Here is an 18,756-nt window from a genome sequence, read left to right as displayed (position 1 = left end):
TTGGGGCCTTTCCACTGCTGCAAACACATCCCCCCCCCCCCAGTTGCTAAGTGCAGCCTTCCATATTCATTTTTGGCTTGGGCTGCTGGAAAGTCCAGGCCCCTGGCTTCAGCAGAGTCAGCTGCCTTCATGATGACTGACTGGCCTTTGCAAAACACCCCTCAGGCATTATGTGAACTCCTTACGGAGCAGAGTCTAGGATTCTTCTGGAAAACCATTAGACCTGTTTTTAGCATTGTTAAGCAGTCTTCTGAAACAGGATTATATCTGTGGTTTAAATAAGGACTCGAGCTGTTCAAATGGAAGGTCTGTTTAACTGGGAAAGGGGGGTGGGTTCTGTCAAGAATGGATGGCCGGTTTGGTCCCAAATGATTGGGTACGCTTTCCACTGCTTCTGCTGACAAGAGGTTTCATTTATACTGCTTTTATTGCTTGAAGGAGGGGAGCATTTTAGGTCCTTCTAACACCATTTTGAGCACTCCCACAAGATAGTTTTGGGTGCTGCTGGCCACAACCACATGCAGCATTAATTGATTTGGGATATTTGGAAGCTGGGTAAAATTGACAAGAGTTCTGTCAATTTGCCCGTCTGTCCCCTGTGTCCAAAAAGAGTGCAGTTGACAGATTGATAGAGGAGGGGCCCAGGATGAAGCAGGAGAGAAGTCTCTTGATGCGCCTGTTTCATTCCACACACCTCCTCTACCCCAATGACCTGTCACTCAGGCTGTTCTGGAAAAAGCTCAAGGGTCAGGTTACTGCTGCAGAACATCTTCATGCTGGCAACCTCTCAGTCGGGAAGACTGGACAATGGTTAAATCCCACGCACCTGCTCCTACTTGTCTAACCACATGTTAGAGAGTGAGTTTTCCTGCAAGGTGAAGATACGAAACAAAGCCAGAGAGATCCACCAATCATTTCCTTTAAATTGTCCCCCAGTAAAGCTGTAAGAATAAGACCACTCATAAGCCTCATCACTGAGGCAGATTAGAGTGCAGTCATTAGGACGGCATAAATTATAATGGCGTACCTTTCTGCTGACTTAAGGAGAGAAGGAGAGAACAAGGACAAGGAGAAAGAGAAGAAGGAGAAGGACAAGAGAACGAACATTTACACCACTGTGAAGAAGAGCCTTAAAAATAACCACATATTTTAAAACCGTACGTGGAAAAATAGTCCTGCAGAGGTAATCACAATATCATTGCAGTCCCACAAATGAGAGAACAATCGTTCTGAAGAAGAAAAGAGAGTGTCAGCAGCAGAAAGGAAGATAGCACTTCATCAACCTCCTGTTGCTATTGTAAAGTTTCCCTCCTGTCTTTTTCTGCCTTACTTGGTCAAATAGAAATGGGACTGGTAATATTCTCCTCCACCGCCTTCTTTCTCTGAAGGAAAAAAAAAGTTTGCTATGGCTTCCAGACTTTTAAAAATGCCCCTTTCTTCATTCCCTTCTCCCCCGCAAACAGTGACAAACCTGAAAACAGTCATATTAATATCCACTGCAAAGAAAAAATGAATCACAGTGACTTCAGTAGTGCTTATTTCTGGGTAGGTATGGAGGGCATCAAATGAGAAGAGAAAAATGATGAACCTGAATAGTATGAAGATGGGGGTATTTGCTTTTATCTTGACTTGGTTTTGAGGAATTAGAAAGTAATTTATTATGGAGGAGGGGGGAGATTAAAGTGGACTTTGGAGGAACAAGAAGAGCAAAAAATATCTCAATAGCAACAGTTCTTGCTCTGCAAAGTCATTCAAAATACCTAAAAGGTAAATTGGTACGGGAATACCTAAGGGGTGTCCTGAGATATTAAGAGAAAAGCTGCCACAACTACCACAGAAAAGCATAAAGGTACTTTTCCCAATGTCAGTTCTCCAGGTGGACCTCCAAGAGAGGTTACATAAACAAAAGTAAAAGATATTTATTTCTAACTAGGTGTAAGCAATTTACATTAACAAACTTGCAGTTGGACTACTCCAGATGCCTAAAGAAAAAACGAGGGGAATACAACAATGATGGAACTGACAGAAGCTTCAAAAAGTAGAATGTTTGAAAGGACATTTATTATTGCTTTCTCTTATCCAGTAATATAGAAAAAGGAATAAACAGCTAGATATTTTGGGATATTGAATGAAAAGGGTGAACTTAAAACTATGCAAGCGTTTGAATAAGGTATAAAACTGAGATATATAGTAAAGAATTGTATTTGATTGTAAATGTTTTAAGATATTAGACTAAAATTCATACATGGTTGGACATAGTAACATATAGATTTTAAACTAGAGATATTCTTGTTGAAACATGTAGTGAAGAATGAAGTATGTTTTGATAGTGGTTAGAACTGTAACTTTTAAGAATTGGAAGAATGAAAAAGTACCTATGCAGGAGGAAGTTATTGAAAATTATGGAATGTGCAGAGATGAGTTAAATTGATATTTGAAATTAGAGTAAGAAGCTAAGCAATTTTATATGATACGGGATTTGTTTTATTAATGGTTGGAAGAGAAAATATAGTAATGTAATGGATTAGGAAATTTTATAATAGAAATTTGATATTAATTATTATATATATATACATATATAATCAATGAATAAAAATGTATTACAAATCCTATCATGAAAGCTAAAATTTCTTGTAATAAATGACTTTATAGACTAGCTACAAATGATTAATAATTGATAATTCATAAGTATACAAGTATATTTTGAATAGATGATATGAGAATTTATATAAATGAGTGAAGATTATGAAAGGGGCACCAATGATTTGGTAACTGGTTGACACACGGTATAAAATGGAAGATGTTTTTTTTTATGCCTTTGTATGTTCTTGTTTGTTTATGTATGTTCTGTGTTTGTTGTAAAGAATAAAAAATTTTATCAAAAAAAAAAAAACTTGCAGTTGGGCAGTTGATAAAGATAAGTAAGTTAATATATTTCAACTGACATCAGGGGAAACTTCTGCATCGTTTACCTTTCACTGCAAATTTAAGATCTAATCATCTGTCTCCACGCGCTGAAAAATGGCATTATCATAAAGGAGACGATGTTATGGCCGTTTCTCCTGTCATTTGTTTTTGTATTGCAGAAGTCTTTTTTGAAAGATCCAGAAGCATGTGCAGGAACCTCCCGCAATCTAAAATGGAATTGATCAGGCACATGTTTCTCCATGTCTCTGAGTACTTGTGAGATGCACAGGTTATGCTGCTGTTTTGTGCTGGAAGGTGAATCGTTGTCACTTCAGAACACGACCAGCAAGCACAATTCAGCCCTGAAACAAATTTGCCCTTTTGTGCTTTGTAATCCAGGCTCTCCATTTGTTAAAAGTTATCTGGAAAAAAATTAAAATTAGATTCCACCCAGTAACAAATATAGAGTACCAAGAAGCAACTGATAAATGTTATTTGAAATTAATATTTGATATTATATAATAGGATAATCGAGGGCAGATATGCTTCCATGGAAAGTGAAGATAACACAGTAAAATGACTTTTAATAAAGGTTGCTTTCAGATGTTGGGCATTTCCACTACCAGGAGACACACAGAAATCCACATTACTTAGCATTTGCTGGGTCTTAGCAAGTTCCCAGTTGTCCTAAATGGAAAGTAAATTCTGTCGTTTAAACTGAATAGGATACTAGTGGTAACTTTGAACTTGGATACAACAAAGCCACTGTTTTACTAAGCACTTAATTTGCAGTTGTCCATCCAGATTCAACAGCATCTTGACTGTAAGCTACAGCCTGAGTGCTCTGAATGGAAATAATTACCCCTGCAACTGGGTTTAATAGTTATACACAACAAATTTCAAGCAGACATCTGGGCCACGGCACTGCAACAACCTTGGGCTCATTGTGAAAGAACATCTTAACAAAACAATGAGGGTGAGTCGCTTCCTGTTAGGCAGAATTTGAAATAGGCCAGAGAGAAGCTGAGAATATTAGGCTTGTGCTTCGTGAAAGAAAACGTTTATTGCACAACATTTTACAAGGGATAGAAGATTGCATCCTCTTTTTTACTTCCCATCCCAAACGTCTTCAGGAATTTCCAGATAACCAGCCCAATTCATTTGATTCCAGTATAAAATGCACCTAGGATTGATTTGGGCTATTTTGATTGATTATAGATCTATTCCCTGCCTTCCTTTCCTTTCAACTTTTCCCAAGCATACATTTGCCCAGGCAAAGCTAGCCTCGGTGACAGTGACTAGCACAACCTTTCTGGTTTGGTTTGGCTTTCCCGAGCTGGCTAGAAAGAAAAAGTGATGGGTTTTAGAGAAAGCTATTGGCTTCAGACAGAAGATTCTGGCCACCAATGGTCACATCATTAATGTAGGGCATTATATGTCATTACCAGCACCTTGAGCTGAAACCAGAAGCAAATTATAGTCAATGCAGCTTGGGGAGCACAGATGTAATGTGCACTGATCTGCCCGCACTGCTGCATTTTGCACCAGCTGCAGATTCTGGATTTTGCAAACAGTTGCAATGTTGCACAATGCTACCAACCTTTTCTGAGAACTTTCAGGAAATTGAACTATCCTGAGCGTACTATATTTGGAGCCCTCAATTGCAAAAATTAAATTTATCTTTAATTCCTTATGTTGTTTACTTTACAAAAAATAAAATTCTGTCCAGATTACTTTAAAAAGAAAATGTACATCTATACCTTTAGTTCACCTGTTGAAAAGATGTGGAAAACATTGCTCTACTGCTCTTGGGACGTACCAAAGTGTTTGAACTGGTTGCAATGTCACCTACAACTGAGTATGTTTTTAGGTCAAGAACTTAATGCAAATGAAATGGATGACATAGAAAGTTCTCCTTAAGGACATTTTTTTAAAAAGATAATCGTATCAGGAATGTCTGCCTTTCTTATATGAGATGCAAATAGGATAAGAGAGGCTTGGAGATATAGATATATATATATATACGTAGAGCAACCCTAACTGTGTTGCTTAGAAGCTGGGACCCACACTTCATTGGAATCAACAGCTTGGGGATAACGGAGCAATCATGAAGTACCTCTTGCTTCTGAGCTTGGTGGCACTTTCCCAATGTCTGACAACCAAGTAAGTAGTGAGCGTTGTGCTTTCTTCAGAGAAAACATGTACGGTTTCCTTCAGAAGAATCTAATTTTGTTTCTATATTATGTTCAATAAACTCTTCCAGCAAACTTTCCATTGTGATTGCTGGGCAAGCCACAAAGCCTTGTTGTGCCTAATTTTTCCACTGACAGTAAGATTTTCTTTCCCTTTTAGAGCTATATCTGCAAATGTAGTATGTATTCATAGGGTAGAACCTGCTTCTTTCTCTACAAAGTGTACCTAGATTTCAAGGCCTTTCTTCTTATTATTCGGAAATAATCTGAACCTAACTTTCCCACCCTCAGGGCCTCCAGATGTGTTGCAGGTATAACTCTCATTCTAGGTGGGAATTCTGAAGGTTGTACTCCTATGTTCTCTTAAGGGCATCGGATCTGAGAATGCTGTCCAAAATGCATTTTTTTCAATCTATGAAAATAGATAGTAATAGCTATGAGCAGTTTCTTTCTCTCTCGCTTAAATCATCTTTTCCTTTCCATTATTCAATGCTTAGGGTTCACCTAAAGAAAACAAAATCTGTGAGACAAACCCTTGAAGAGCAGGGGCTGCTAAAAGATTTTCTGAAGAAGCATCCGTACAACCTTGGCTCAAAATATTTCCCCCGGCCGCAGAACACATTTGCCTCTGAACCCTTACAAAATTATATGGATGTAAGTATTCTAAGTTAGAAGGAAATACACAGAATTTAGCCTATGGACAAGACTAGAAAATTTCAACACATGTTGATCTAAATCAATAGCCCCTTGCTCTGGAGAGCAATGAAACAGCAGTGCAGATTTAGGAAATGATCATTTTAAAAGTTTGAAAGTTATTTGAGATTACTGCTCATGGAATACAAACTACATTCTACTGTAACAAATTGAGCAGATTTGTATTATTTAAAAAGTCTGTCTAACCTGCTTGTGTCTACCAAGAAGTGTTCATCTCTCTTGCCTCAGAAATGCCATGGAGATATCAGGGAGGATTTTCTTTATTATGTCCCATTTTCTGCCCTCACAGATTGAGTACATTGGCACTATCTATATTGGCACTCCACCACAGGAATTCACAGTCCTCTTTGATACTGGTTCTTCCAACTTGTGGGTCCCTTCTGTGTACTGCTCCAGTGATGCATGTTGTAAGTAGTCTCCGTAACTGATGCCTTCAGAAAGAGGCTGCTCTTTATTCAAGCCATCCTCAAATGCACCTTCCAAATGTAATAGACTACAACATCTGTGTTGGCATGTTGGCTGGGAATCCTAAGAACGGTAATCCCAACACATTTGAAAGGCACCAGATCTGGGAAGGCTTCTTTATTCCCATGACCATCTGTGTTTCCAATGTGTTTAGCAGGGATCATACAAATATCAGATATATTGACTGCTTGAGACAGCCTTTGGGAGCAGCTACTCAAGGGGAAAATATGCAGTGGCAAAACATATCCCTACATAGCAAATGTTTAGGAATGAGATTGGGTGTAGAAATGAATGGTAGGGCTTAATCAAATCCAATCAGTTTATTACAGCCGTAAGGCCAGATCAAGTAACATATCCAAAAGTAGAACTGTTACATATTTTTCTGCACACCATATAGAGGGAAAACCTAACTATTTTTTCCCCAAATTATAACCAGCTTCCAGTTTAGCTAAGACTGGGGACAGAGTTCTCCCATTAGAGAGTATTACACTGGGATAGGTAAAATGCCAAGATCTCTCTTGCTCTCTATCACTCTTTGTGTTTCTGTTACATATTTCACATCCACACATCGTCCCACAATTACTTCCTTGTCTTTGCAGCTGACCATCATCGATTCAATCCACAAAACTCGTCCACTTTCCAGGAAACCAGCCAGAGTGTTTCCATCACGTATGGCACTGGGAGCATGACTGGAGTCCTAGGCTATGATACTGTCCAGGTAAACTGCCAAAGGAAATAGACTGATAAGCCATCCTTTGGGAAATTAGACTGAGTCAGCATGGCTCTGGGTGGACAGACAGGGAAGATCTAATTGGGTTCTGTATAGATCTTACAAAAGCATTCTCACTCTTCCCAACTTCTGATCCTCGACCAATCTCAGAGGCAGCCAAGCCTGTGGTGATTATTTTGGGAGTTCTAGTCAAGAAGTAAAACAGGAGCTTTAACACGCCCTGCTATGCATGGCTTGTGGACTTAGAGGTTAGACAGACTCATGACTAAAGAATTAAGAAATGCAATATGTCCAGGAATGTCCAAGAAATTCAAATGATACTGTGAAGAGCAAATAAGCATTTCTCTTGGAACATGCTACCACAATTGTTCTTTCTTTATTTACGATCTGACGATAGCAATGTCCAAACTATTCATAAAACAAAGTAAACTGTTCTAGTCTATTAGTAAAAATTCCATACTACTGTAGTGAAGCAACCTCATTTTCACAAGATAATGATCAAGCTTTGAGATTTCCAGGCAAATGCAAATTACTACTAGCTTTTATCTTTTCAAAACTGAGGGTATTGGGCAGTAAGCATTTTGTTTCAGCAGTCCAAATGTAATTATCTGTGACAGCTCACAGCACCTATGCCAGGGCAGGCAACCTAATCTCTGTGAGATGTATATAGATACCACATTTTTTTGCCACTGGTCATGCTGGCTGGGACACAGGGGAACTGAGGTCCCAACCCTCTGGAGGGCACCACCCACCGAAATCTGTACCTCTTTCTTCCTTTCATTTTGAGGCTCTTGCTATGTGAAGTTTCATAATTTCAACACCAATCAAGTCAGCCTTTTTTTCTTCTACTCCCACCCCATACATGTTTTTAAAAACTGGTAACATCTTGCTTGATGAAGAGTTTTGGAGATTTTGCAAGTGTGCTTATGGTTTTATAAAAGTTTGATTTGTCCTGACTAAGCTATTAACTGACTATGCATTTCTGAAGTGTTCAAACTGTTTCAGGGAAGATATCCATCCAGTTAAAAAAAAAATCAATGACTCTAAAATTTAATGCCATGCAAACAATTTTACCCTAGTCTCAGGTTTAAGTGATGTTTCTTCCTCTTTCTTTTTCAGTCCTGTGCTGCCAAAACAGAAAACTGGAAGTATATACTACTTCTGGACCTAAACTAACCTCAATCTGTTTAATAGAGAGGAACAAACAATTTCAAATCAGGATTTATTGTCAAGAACATAAGAACCCTATTGAGTCAGGCCTACTGGGTCTTGTCTAGCATTCTATGTCACACTGGCTGTACTGGGGAGCTCACAAACCTGGACTGGAGGATAGTTGCCTCCTTCCACTATACTTCCTATTTCCTAATATTCAGGAGACAGTGCAGAGTGAAGAATATTACAAGCTCTCGCTAGCCTGATCCTCCATGAACCTGTCCAGCCCCCTTTTAAAACCATCCAAATTGATTGTCATGACCAAAAGTGCTATTAAGTGCTGGTAGAGAAAGGATTTCCTTTGGCTAGTCCTCAATCTCCTGCGTTTAGTTTCAGTGCAGGACCTTGCATTCTAACGTTCTGAGAGAGGGAACAAAACTTCTCTTTCTTCACATTATCTATGCCATGCATGATTTGACATCTCATCATCATGTCTCTCGTTATCCTCCTTCATTCCAAGATAAAGGGTCACCTAAACGTTTGAGGAAATGTTCTATTCTTCTAATGATTTTGGTTGCTTTGGGGCAGGGCACCTTTCCTAACTCTGTAAAATCCTTCCAAAGGTGTGATGACCAGTATTTGCATAATACTCCAAATGTGGTTTCATTATAGATTTGTCTAAGAGCACTGTTATTGCGGCATCACTTGACATTTGTTTAGGTTGAATTGCATTTGTCATTTTGAAACCCATCATTCAATTAGCAGAGATCCTTCACAGCCCCTTTTTGCTTTTACCACTCTCAGCAGTTTTGTACCAACAGCAAACATGGTCACCTCATTGTTCATCCCTAACCTCAGATCATTTGTATCTAGGCTCTAAATCACCAGTCCAAATGCTGGTCTTTGGAGACCCCTTGTGCACATCTTGCTAGTGCAAGAATTGCCCATTCATTCCTGTCCCTTATCAGCTGTCAGTCTGCTAGGGCACCTGATCTCGTATTCCATGGCAGCTGGCTTTGCTCGGGAGGCTTTCTTGGAGGGGCTTTTTCCAAGTCCAAGGATACAACCTCTACTGAGCCACTTTGCCTACATGCTCGTTAACACCCTAAAAAAGTCTGGAAGATGAGAGAGTTATCCATGCAGAAACCATGTTGGTTCATTTTCTGCAAATCTTTTTTTTTTCTATTTGTTTGTTTTCTCTTTAGCAATTCTTTCAACCATTTTCCCTGGAAATAGTGGTATGCTGTCCACCTTCATCTATTCTAGTACTATTCTACAGTACTACTTATTTGGATTCCAGTTGTCATCTCATGCCATCCTACCATTCTTTTAATATATTTACTGTATCAGTTAAACAGGGACAGGGACAATGCAATGGGATTCTTCTCACGCTGATGACAGGGCTGGCAACGGTCACAACAGAGAACGGGTGCTGCCTGCCTCCTGTTTCTCCTTCACAAAAAAGGCAAACGTCCACTCCCTACAAAACAGCAGAAGCAAACAGATGCAACTTTTGCAGCCTGAAGTTGCCTGTATAGAAACGTCTCATCTGAAAGCAGGATATTTGTCGGGACTCTTGGGACGTAAGATTAATGTTCCTTCTAGTCTGTTCTATGAATCTGAGCTCTTGGATTCTTGTTTTGTGGATTGGCTTTTCCAGTGCAGACTGCAGAAAAAGCACACCTGACAAATATGTGTCCTGTCACATTCTCTTTTCAGTTCTGAACCATTCTGATTCTCCAGACTCGGTTCTTACAGCAACTTCCTATTCCTTATGAAGGCTTCTCAGAATAATAATCACTCATTAGTAATATATGCCACATTCTGGCATGACCTGAAAAGTCAAGTCTTTGCTGCAATCAATGAAGCAGAGCCTGCTTCTGTTTTCTTGCGCTCTCCGCTATTCATCTGACGTCAGCTCACTGCTCCCCGGCCCCACCTGCCCTCCCCGCCATTTACCTGTTCATTTGGCATTTCTTTCTCCATGCATGCTGTGGTCTTCCTTGTGAGACATTAAGCAACACGTTGCTTGTGTGAGGAATTAGTGCGGTGGCTTGAGAATTGCACATTCTCTTGTGTCTCCCTTCTCTGGCATAAACATAACCACTTACCTTTTCACATCTCTAAACCACACAATATTTGCTGACAATAAAGCTGTTAGGCCTCGAATCGCTTCTTATCTTGCAGTTATGAACAGTTCCGTGGCTTTTTCATCTGTCCCTGGTGCTTCCTTATTTGACAGCTGGTCTACTGCCCCTTCTATCTCACACACTGATTGAGTTGGTTTCGGAATATGTTCCCTCTCGCTACAGATGTCCCCGTTGCTCCATAATCCCATTTGTAGAGGTTTTCAGTATAGCAGTGGCATCTTCCTTTAACCTATTTTTTCTCTATTAGATTTCTTCCACAATTATTCTTGGGCATTCTTACCTTAGCAATAAGGTATCCAGAGAGTGCTCGGATTTCCTTAAAATATCTCTCATTTTCTTTTTCTAGTTATTTTCCTCTCTTGCCTGAGAGACTTTTCCCCATCCTTTTCTGCCTGACATTAATGTCGGTTTCAGCCATCTTACTTGTGGCTTCTCTCTTTCTCTGGCTATCAGGATGCCTTATCCTGAAAACTGTGAGGATTTGTTTTCCTCTTTGAAACGCTTCGAGTATTTGATTCCCTTCAGTTTTCAGTTGTTTCTCGTCTCTTTCCTAGAGCTCCTCAGGCTGCCTGTTGCTTAAGTTGAGGGTATTAAATAAACATCTCATCCTGATCCCAGATTTTGATTCTCTGTCCTTCTGGTCAAGTCTGGTTGGCCCACCTGCTCTCTTTATTCTTCTGAGTTTAACCCATACATTTAACACCAATAATTCATGGTCTCTGTTGCACAGTCTGCAGTTAGAAATGTTCTGGCTGGCTGGATTGCACTTCTCTATAGTTTCTTTCCTGTTGTGTAATTGACTGGATTCCAATGTTATATACCAAGTGAAATCCAAGGGTAACATCTGTGTTTACCCGACTTAAAGCAGTTATTGTAAATAAACACAGAATTATCTTTACAGAACTCTATCTTTTGCTTTATTGTGTTACTTTATCCAACCCAATCTTCCTATATTTCCAGTTTTTGCATTCCAGACACCCACTGGTAATATTTATGTCCTTTCTCAATGCTGCATTTAGCACTCTTATATTATACCAAGAATTCCTCAATGTCCACTACTGCATCTGTGGGAGAAGTATATCCTATATATAAAACTGATATTCCTTGGATATCCACTAATTCTAATGGATAAGATTCAGTCATTTATTGGGTTAGAGCTCAATCTATATTCAACAGTGTCCTTTTTGAGCATCATTGCCACCTTTTTGCCAGGAGATTAATCCTGACTCTGCTTCAATTACACTCCTTTCAAAATTTAAATTGAGCAGAGAGAAATAGTTGCAGGTGGTAAACTAACAGGGCATACATAGAGATTTCCTTTGAGGCTGTTTTATGAAATAGACATTATATTGCAAGGCAGTTTATTTAAAAGTGGTGAATCAAGTAGAATCAATCAAGAATTATATGAATCACTCAAGGTCTGTTTGCAGACCTGTATGTTCTTAATATGCAAATACAGATGTATCCATGCATGAATGAATAAATAGGAGAGAAATATTTCTTAGAGAAATAATTGATTAAATTAAGAGTAAATCTCTCTACCTGAAGCTTTATGAAAATCAATTGTTTTCTCTTCCCTCTCTCTATTTCAAACCATCTATACCAAAGCCCAAAATGTTCAACTTTTTAAAAAATCTTACTTTACTCAAAACCTTTCAGCCAATAGGTGGGTATTGTTTTAATCAAGAATATCCCAATTTTCTGATTTAATCACAGCTAGCAGAAAAATATATTGAAAAAGATTACAGTACAATATTTATTTGCAAATAAATGTACCTTTTTTGCATATCAATTTTACAGTATAATACCTATTGGCCCAAAGGTCATTGAACTTCCCATACTTTCCAAAAGGAAACCATTGTCTTAGTTCTTCTTCCCATACTGGTTAACCGAAGGGGGAAGTTAAGACAGGTTTAAATATTTATTTAACAATTTCTGCAACGTGGCTGGGAAAGAAGAGAGCCGCAGTCCCAATGCTTCTGGAGGGTACTGGGTTGGGAAAGGATGTGCTTGGAATTCCAAAGTTTCCTTACAGCAATTTCTCCATCTCCTTCTGCACAGGTTGGAAGCATTCAGGTTACCAAACAGATCTTTGGCCTGAGTGAGACCGAGCCAGGCAGCTTCCTCTATTATTCCCCCTTTGATGGCATCCTGGGTCTGGCTTACCCTGGTCTCTCTGCCTCTGGCGCTACTCCTGTTTTTGACAACATGATGAGTGAAGGTTTGGTATCCCAGGATCTCTTTTCCGTCTACCTGAGTTCGTAAGTAAGGATGAAGGGACCCAATTACTCTCTGTTGCTAGAAGCTAGAGGGCAGAGACACCAACCATATTAGCTCTGGAAACTCAGCAATAAACATATCCAGTAAATCCTTTCCAGTTCTATAGTTTTCCAGTGCGCTACTGCAAGATGTCAAATATTATGGAAAATCCCCAGGGACATTTTTCAAAAAGCATGGACATCACAACAACGATTTCCCTGTAATGTGGTAGGCATATAACTCTTCTCCGTGAACAGCAGGTGGCAGCATCTTGGTGACCTTGGCTGATCCCCAAAAGACTAAGCAGGGTTGGACATGTTTAGTACCTGGATGGGGAACCATAAAGGAATTCCACAGCTGTAGGCTAGAATAAGAGGTTTAAAGAAAAAAACAACTCATGGATTAAGTCAATAGAAAACTACTTTTGTCCCTCTTGAATCCTGCTATGCTGCCTCATCATGTCAGGAGGGATGTTCCTGAGAGGGATGAGTGAAGAATACCAGGAGTATATTCCAGGAGTAGATATTTCCAGCAGCGCCACCCAACGGCCATCACATCTGCCTAGCTAAAGCCATTAAGCTGCTATATTGGACAGCAGCACAGAAAGATGCTGGAGGCAGATAATCACTTTAGTGCAGTGTTGTCCAAACTTGGCCACTTTAAGATCAGTGGACTTTGATGAGAATTCTGGCTGGGGAATTCTGGGAGTTGAAGTCCACTCATCTTAAAGTGGCCAGGTTTGGACAACACTGCTTTAGTGACAATGGCAAGGTCACCATTTCATACTGTATGGGAGAAGGCAATGGTAAACCACTCCTGTATTTTTACTAAGAAAACCACATGGGTTGACGGACAATATAAGTGATTGACAACATAGTGGCAGAGAATGAGCCCTTCAGGCTGGATGGCACTCAGCACACTACTGAGGAAAAGCTAAGGATCTTTCAGAGTACAAGTAGTGTTTATGACACAGCTAGATTAAAACCTTAGCTGCTGGTCTTGCCATGCAGGAAAGGAAGACCTGTCAGCAAATCTGGAGTGGCCAACAAATTGGGAGAAATCAGTCTACATACCAACCCAAAGAGAGGAAATGTAACAGAGTGCAAATTATAATGCAATATCCTTAATTTCACATGCTAGCAAAATAATGCTTAGGATCATCCAATACAGGTTAGAGCCCTACCTGGAAGGGGAAATGCCAGATGTTCAAGCTGGCTTTAGAAAAGGTTGAGGAACCTTTTCTAAAACCATCTTGCTAATGCCTGCTGGATAATTGAGAAAACCAAAGAAAAGAGTTTATGTGTGCTTCATTGATTATAAAAAGCCCACTGATTGTGTTGACCATGACAAGAATGTCCTCAGGAAATTGGGAACCCCAGAGCATCTTATTGGCCTTACATGAAACCTATACGTGGGACAGGAATCTATCGTCCAGTGGGAAGATAATGGAACAGATTGGCTCCAGGTCAGCAAAGGATTGAGACAGGCTGTATACCCTCTCCTGAGTTTGCGTTTAAAACATCAACAGCCTGCGCTATGCTGATGATGCTCTGGAAATGAAAGCCAAGGAGCACAGTGAAAAATGGGACTAAAATTAAATATAAAGAAGACCAAACTGATGATAACTAGTACAGCAACCAGCTTTAAAACTGACCATAAGAAATAATTAGGTGCTGGATAGCTTCTGCCTTTTAGGAACTAGAAAGAAAACAACAGTCAAGAAATATGTTGCAGACTAGCACTAGGTAGAGTAGCCATGAAGGACTTGGAAAAGTTATTCAGATGCTGTGATGTGTCTATACCTACAAGGATCATAATCCTGCAGGCAATGATTTTCCCTGTGACACCCTATGGAAGCAAGAGTTGAACTCTGAGCAGCATAGAAAGAATAGTGACCCTTTTGAACTTTGATGTTGGAGAAGGCTCCTGACAATTCTATGGATAGCCAAGAGAACAAACAAATGGATCATAGAACAAATCAATTCAGAGTTTCCACTTGAGGCACTGATGCCCAGACTCAAATTTATCATATCTTGAACATAAATATGCAAAGACCTAGGTCTCTTGCAAAGTCTATAATGCTGGGTAAGTTTGGGGGGAGCGGGAGAGGATGACCAGCAGCAAGATGGATGGACTTGATTACAACAGTGATAGGTGCAGTATTAGAAGACCTGAAGGGCCAGGTTGGAGATGGAGATCATCCTATCTATGTGGTTGCTAAGAGTCAACCCTGACCTGATGGTAGATAATAAATAAATCAAAATTACTTCTGTGTTGCTGTTAGGAAAGTTAGATGGATGAGCTCATGTAGTGACCATCAGCAAATCCACACAGCCTTCTTCCCATGACACAACGATGGCCAAGTAACCAATTCCAGAGAAGAAACCTACATGCCAAAGCCTGTATGTCAACCTCCTCTTTCAGTTTGACCCCTTACCTCTTTGCCTATCCATCAGTCCTCTTTTGGTTGCAAGGGTAGCACCTCAAATTTTACAGCTCCCGCACCAATTCCCAGAGCTTTCCATTTCTTAAACTCCATTTCTGCAACTGCACTTACCCAGCAGTTACACATATCCACATAATCACTAGATGTCAGCCAAGGGATACGACACTCTTAACTCTTTGTTACCAAGTAGTTTATAGGTGAAACAGTCAACTAATTAACTCATCGTTTTAAGGATTCTTTTTTTTTTTAAGTTCAGTTAGTCAGCAATACAACAGGAAAGAAAGAAAAAAAATAAAACAGTCGCAGTGCATGGAGTAACCAAAGCAGTGTACATGCCAACTGAAAGAAGCTATTCACATGGTAAATGATGTTGGGGTCAGGCTGGAAATGGAATCATCAGTCATGTTCCTCCTTTAATTGACATGTTCTTCTGTTTTCCTTTTTCAGTGATGACCAAACGGGGAGTTTTGTAATGTTTGGTGGCATTGACAGCTCCTACTTTACTGGGAATCTCAACTGGGTACCCGTTACTGCTGACTACTATTGGCAGATCACTCTGGACAGGTAACCAGACTCCTACACCTTCATCCTTCACATCCCTGCTTCACATAGATGCATCAAGAACAAAGTGCAGGATGATGGCAAAAGGAGATGTCTGTCAGCCCTTTGAAGTAGGCCAGGTCACGAAACAGACACCTCAAGGACTATAGGAATGCATTTTAGTGTTGTGGGATGCAATAATAGACTCTTGAAAGCCTGCCAGGGTTTCTCTCTGCCCCTCGTATACCAAACAAAATCAAGGCGAGTTATTTTGAATCTCTTTCTCATACTTCCTCATTTCCCACAGCTAGGTTATCCTTTACTTTCCCTTAATGGCTCTCCTACAATGCCAGCGAAAGGAGTGACCCCACCCTAATCCCACAAAATAGGCAGAAGGGCAAGATACGTATATTGCAAAAACTGGCATTGAAAAGAAAGGTTGAGTTTACAATTTCAAAGGACTGGAGGGCAAAAGATTGTGGTAGTTTTCTTTCTCTCATCTTGACCTGACTATTTCTTTTCAGTATCACCATCAATGGTCAACCCATTGCTTGTTCTGGTGGCTGCCAAGCTGTTGTTGACACTGGTACCTCCCTCATAGCAGGTCCCCCCCAGGGCATCTCTACCATTCAGAACTACATTGGGGGTAGCCAAAGCTCCAGTGGTGTGGTAAGCATAACAACAACTCTCAAAGATACCTGTGAGACAGAAAGACAGACCAGGCGCAATGTGCTGGAATACCTCTGGAGATCTATGGTTCAATGATTTTGTGAATGTTAATAAGAGATTTTCCAGATAATTGCTGATGTTTTTTAGTATTGTTAGGGTAGTATTGTTAGGGTAGTATTTAGTATTGTTAACAATTGTTAGTATTGTTATGTACAATCCATTTTCTCCCTCTATCCCAATTCTTATGCAAGATTATTATTTTGCCGTAGCTCCTTAATACATTATAGCCAGGGAAATACCATTTCCAGCACTAGTTAGTCCACACATAGAGTGGCACATGTATTGAAGATAGTGCTGGTCAGGTCAATGACTGCAAAGACCATAACACCAGCCCCTGATCATGGACCATTTATCCTCCACCAAGCCCTCTCCTCAAGTTCCCTTGATTGCTCTACTAGCATGAGATACTCATAAAAAATAAAAGAAAAAGAAACCCACAAAGATACAAATTGATTATTACTAGCCAGGCTCCCCTTTTTCCCTTCCTGATATTCTTCTCCTGATTTGTGGCTCACTTCTTTGCCTTCCACACTGTAAACAGCTATCACTTGGAATATAATCCTGGACTGAGGTCATCATTGTTGACTCTAAGGACATCTTATTCCAGGAAGCACCATTCTAGTGCTTTTTCTTCTGGACTAATTTCTAGTCCATAACATCCAGCTCCCCCCCGCCTTCTCAAATGTTATGTGGCTGCTAACCTTTGTTTTCTGTTTATCCTACTTCACATCAGTATATAGTCAACTGCAATGTTATCAACAGTCTGCCTGATATTGTCTTCACCCTCAATGGCATTGAATATCCTCTGCCTGCCAGTGCCTACATTCGCCAGGTAACATCCTTGATTTATCCAGCATAAAGTTATCTCAGATCATTTATGTCATATAATAAACCTATACAGTGGAAAAGAAATCTGACCTATGAAAGGATTAAAGTAAGCAGTTATACCAAGGCAATCTTGGTACCTCATATTCAAGTGGTAGACATCTGCTCACATTGGAAGTGTTTTTGATCATCTTTAGCATAGTAGTATTCTCATTATGCATTAGGAAATAAGCTCTGTAAGTCTTTGAGCATGAACTTCAAACCATTTAGTGATAAATGGCTTTATTTCTAGCTGATCAACACACTCTTGGAAGCCATTACTGCATTATAAATGGCTTACATAAGCTTAATCTAAGATTCACCTGTGGATCATATTCATTTCCCTCCAGTAGATCTCCCTTCTCCACAATAGGCCATCCCCACTATGCTAAATTTCAATTCCCAGCATCTAGGCTGGCTGAGGGATTATCAGAACTGAAATTCAATGCAGTTGAAGGGCACAAGGTTGAGGAAAGCTATAGGAGACTATTTTAAAGAAAGGGTATTGTATCAGCTTATCACTCTGGATTCAAGGGTAACCACTAGGCTTAACCAAATGATGCAATATTAACCTATGTACACTATATAAAAATGACGTACATAGCATGGAGGATATATGTAAAGAGATTATTTCATTATGACATTATTATTTCATTATGCCATAATCCATGTACAAATGTTCAAGGAAAGCACAATTAAAGAACAAGCACCCTTTAACAAAAAAACAAGTATGAATCACTGTTATATATTATTCCTGGGACTCTTCAGAAAATTTCACATAGAGTCCAAGCATGATTCTCAGCATCATGGTCTTTCCCTTGCATATAACTATGGTACAATCATGTTCTGGCAGCACTTACTTTTCCCCTTGGCATTGCCTTCATTTCCTCCCCAGCCTATTAATGAGGCAGCTTTAAGTCACTGTTAGCTGTCCTAGGATGAACATAGCATCTTCCCTTCCTCCAACACAATCCAACAGCATCCTCCAGGTATGCAAAATCTGTAAGGCTTTGACACCCATCACCTTGGAGGGAAATCAAATGATTCCAGATTTGAATGAGAGGCAAGACAGAGGTAGGCAATGGAGTCAGCCTATTCCTGCTGGTATGGTTTTCTGCTGACTCAGGGATGGATAAGAAGCACTTCAGCTCAACAAGGGTGGGGTGGGGGAATGTCAGCTTCCAGGTGTTTTGTAAAGGCCTTCTTGTTAGAGGTGGACCATTCAAATTCTGCAACTGGCACAGAAAAGCCACTATTCATCATATACTTGAACTTTTCTTTTCAGACCCAAAGTTATTGCTTTAGTGGCTTCGAGGATATTGCCTTCGCCAATAGTCCACTTTGGATCCTTGGTGATGTCTTCATCCGTCAGTACTACGCTGTCTTCGACAGAGCAAACAACCAGGTTGGCCTGGCTCCTGTGGCACAGTAATAGCAACATCTATTGGTCATATTACAGCCTAAGGATAGTCTTGACTCTTTGGAATTAAATTTGGTAATTATGCTCCTGATCCCCATGCTTTAATGTCAGCAACAATAAATAAATATAAAAATGAATGGCTTGGTATTCATTTCTCACTGAATGGATACATTTGTAGCTGTATGACT

At 39.9% G+C, this 18,756-nt stretch overlaps 1 protein-coding gene across 1 annotated transcript; it reads left to right on the top strand.

Annotated features, from left to right (window-relative positions):
• Positions 1–4,944: 4,944 nt before the first annotated feature.
• Positions 4,945–18,705, top strand: LOC148215009 (pepsin A-like). The gene is made up of 9 exons (XM_088146204.1): positions 4,945–5,070; positions 5,597–5,753; positions 6,103–6,220; positions 6,878–6,996; positions 12,372–12,571; positions 15,463–15,579; positions 16,080–16,224; positions 17,018–17,116; positions 18,434–18,705. Exons 1-9 carry the CDS (start codon positions 5,015–5,017, stop codon positions 18,578–18,580), a joined length of 1,158 nt encoding a protein of 385 aa, XP_088002330.1. The 5' UTR covers positions 4,945–5,014; the 3' UTR covers positions 18,581–18,705.
• Positions 18,706–18,756: the final 51 nt, after the last annotated feature.

Source organism: Python bivittatus, unplaced genomic scaffold (assembly GCF_059951505.1).
Source record: "Python bivittatus isolate LINGU-HERP-01145 unplaced genomic scaffold, Pbiv_v1 ctg000480_np1212, whole genome shotgun sequence".
Taxonomy (NCBI): domain Eukaryota; kingdom Metazoa; phylum Chordata; class Lepidosauria; order Squamata; family Pythonidae; genus Python; species Python bivittatus.
Note: the sequence above shows the minus strand (reverse complement) of the source record. Positions and strands in the feature narration are given on the sequence as shown.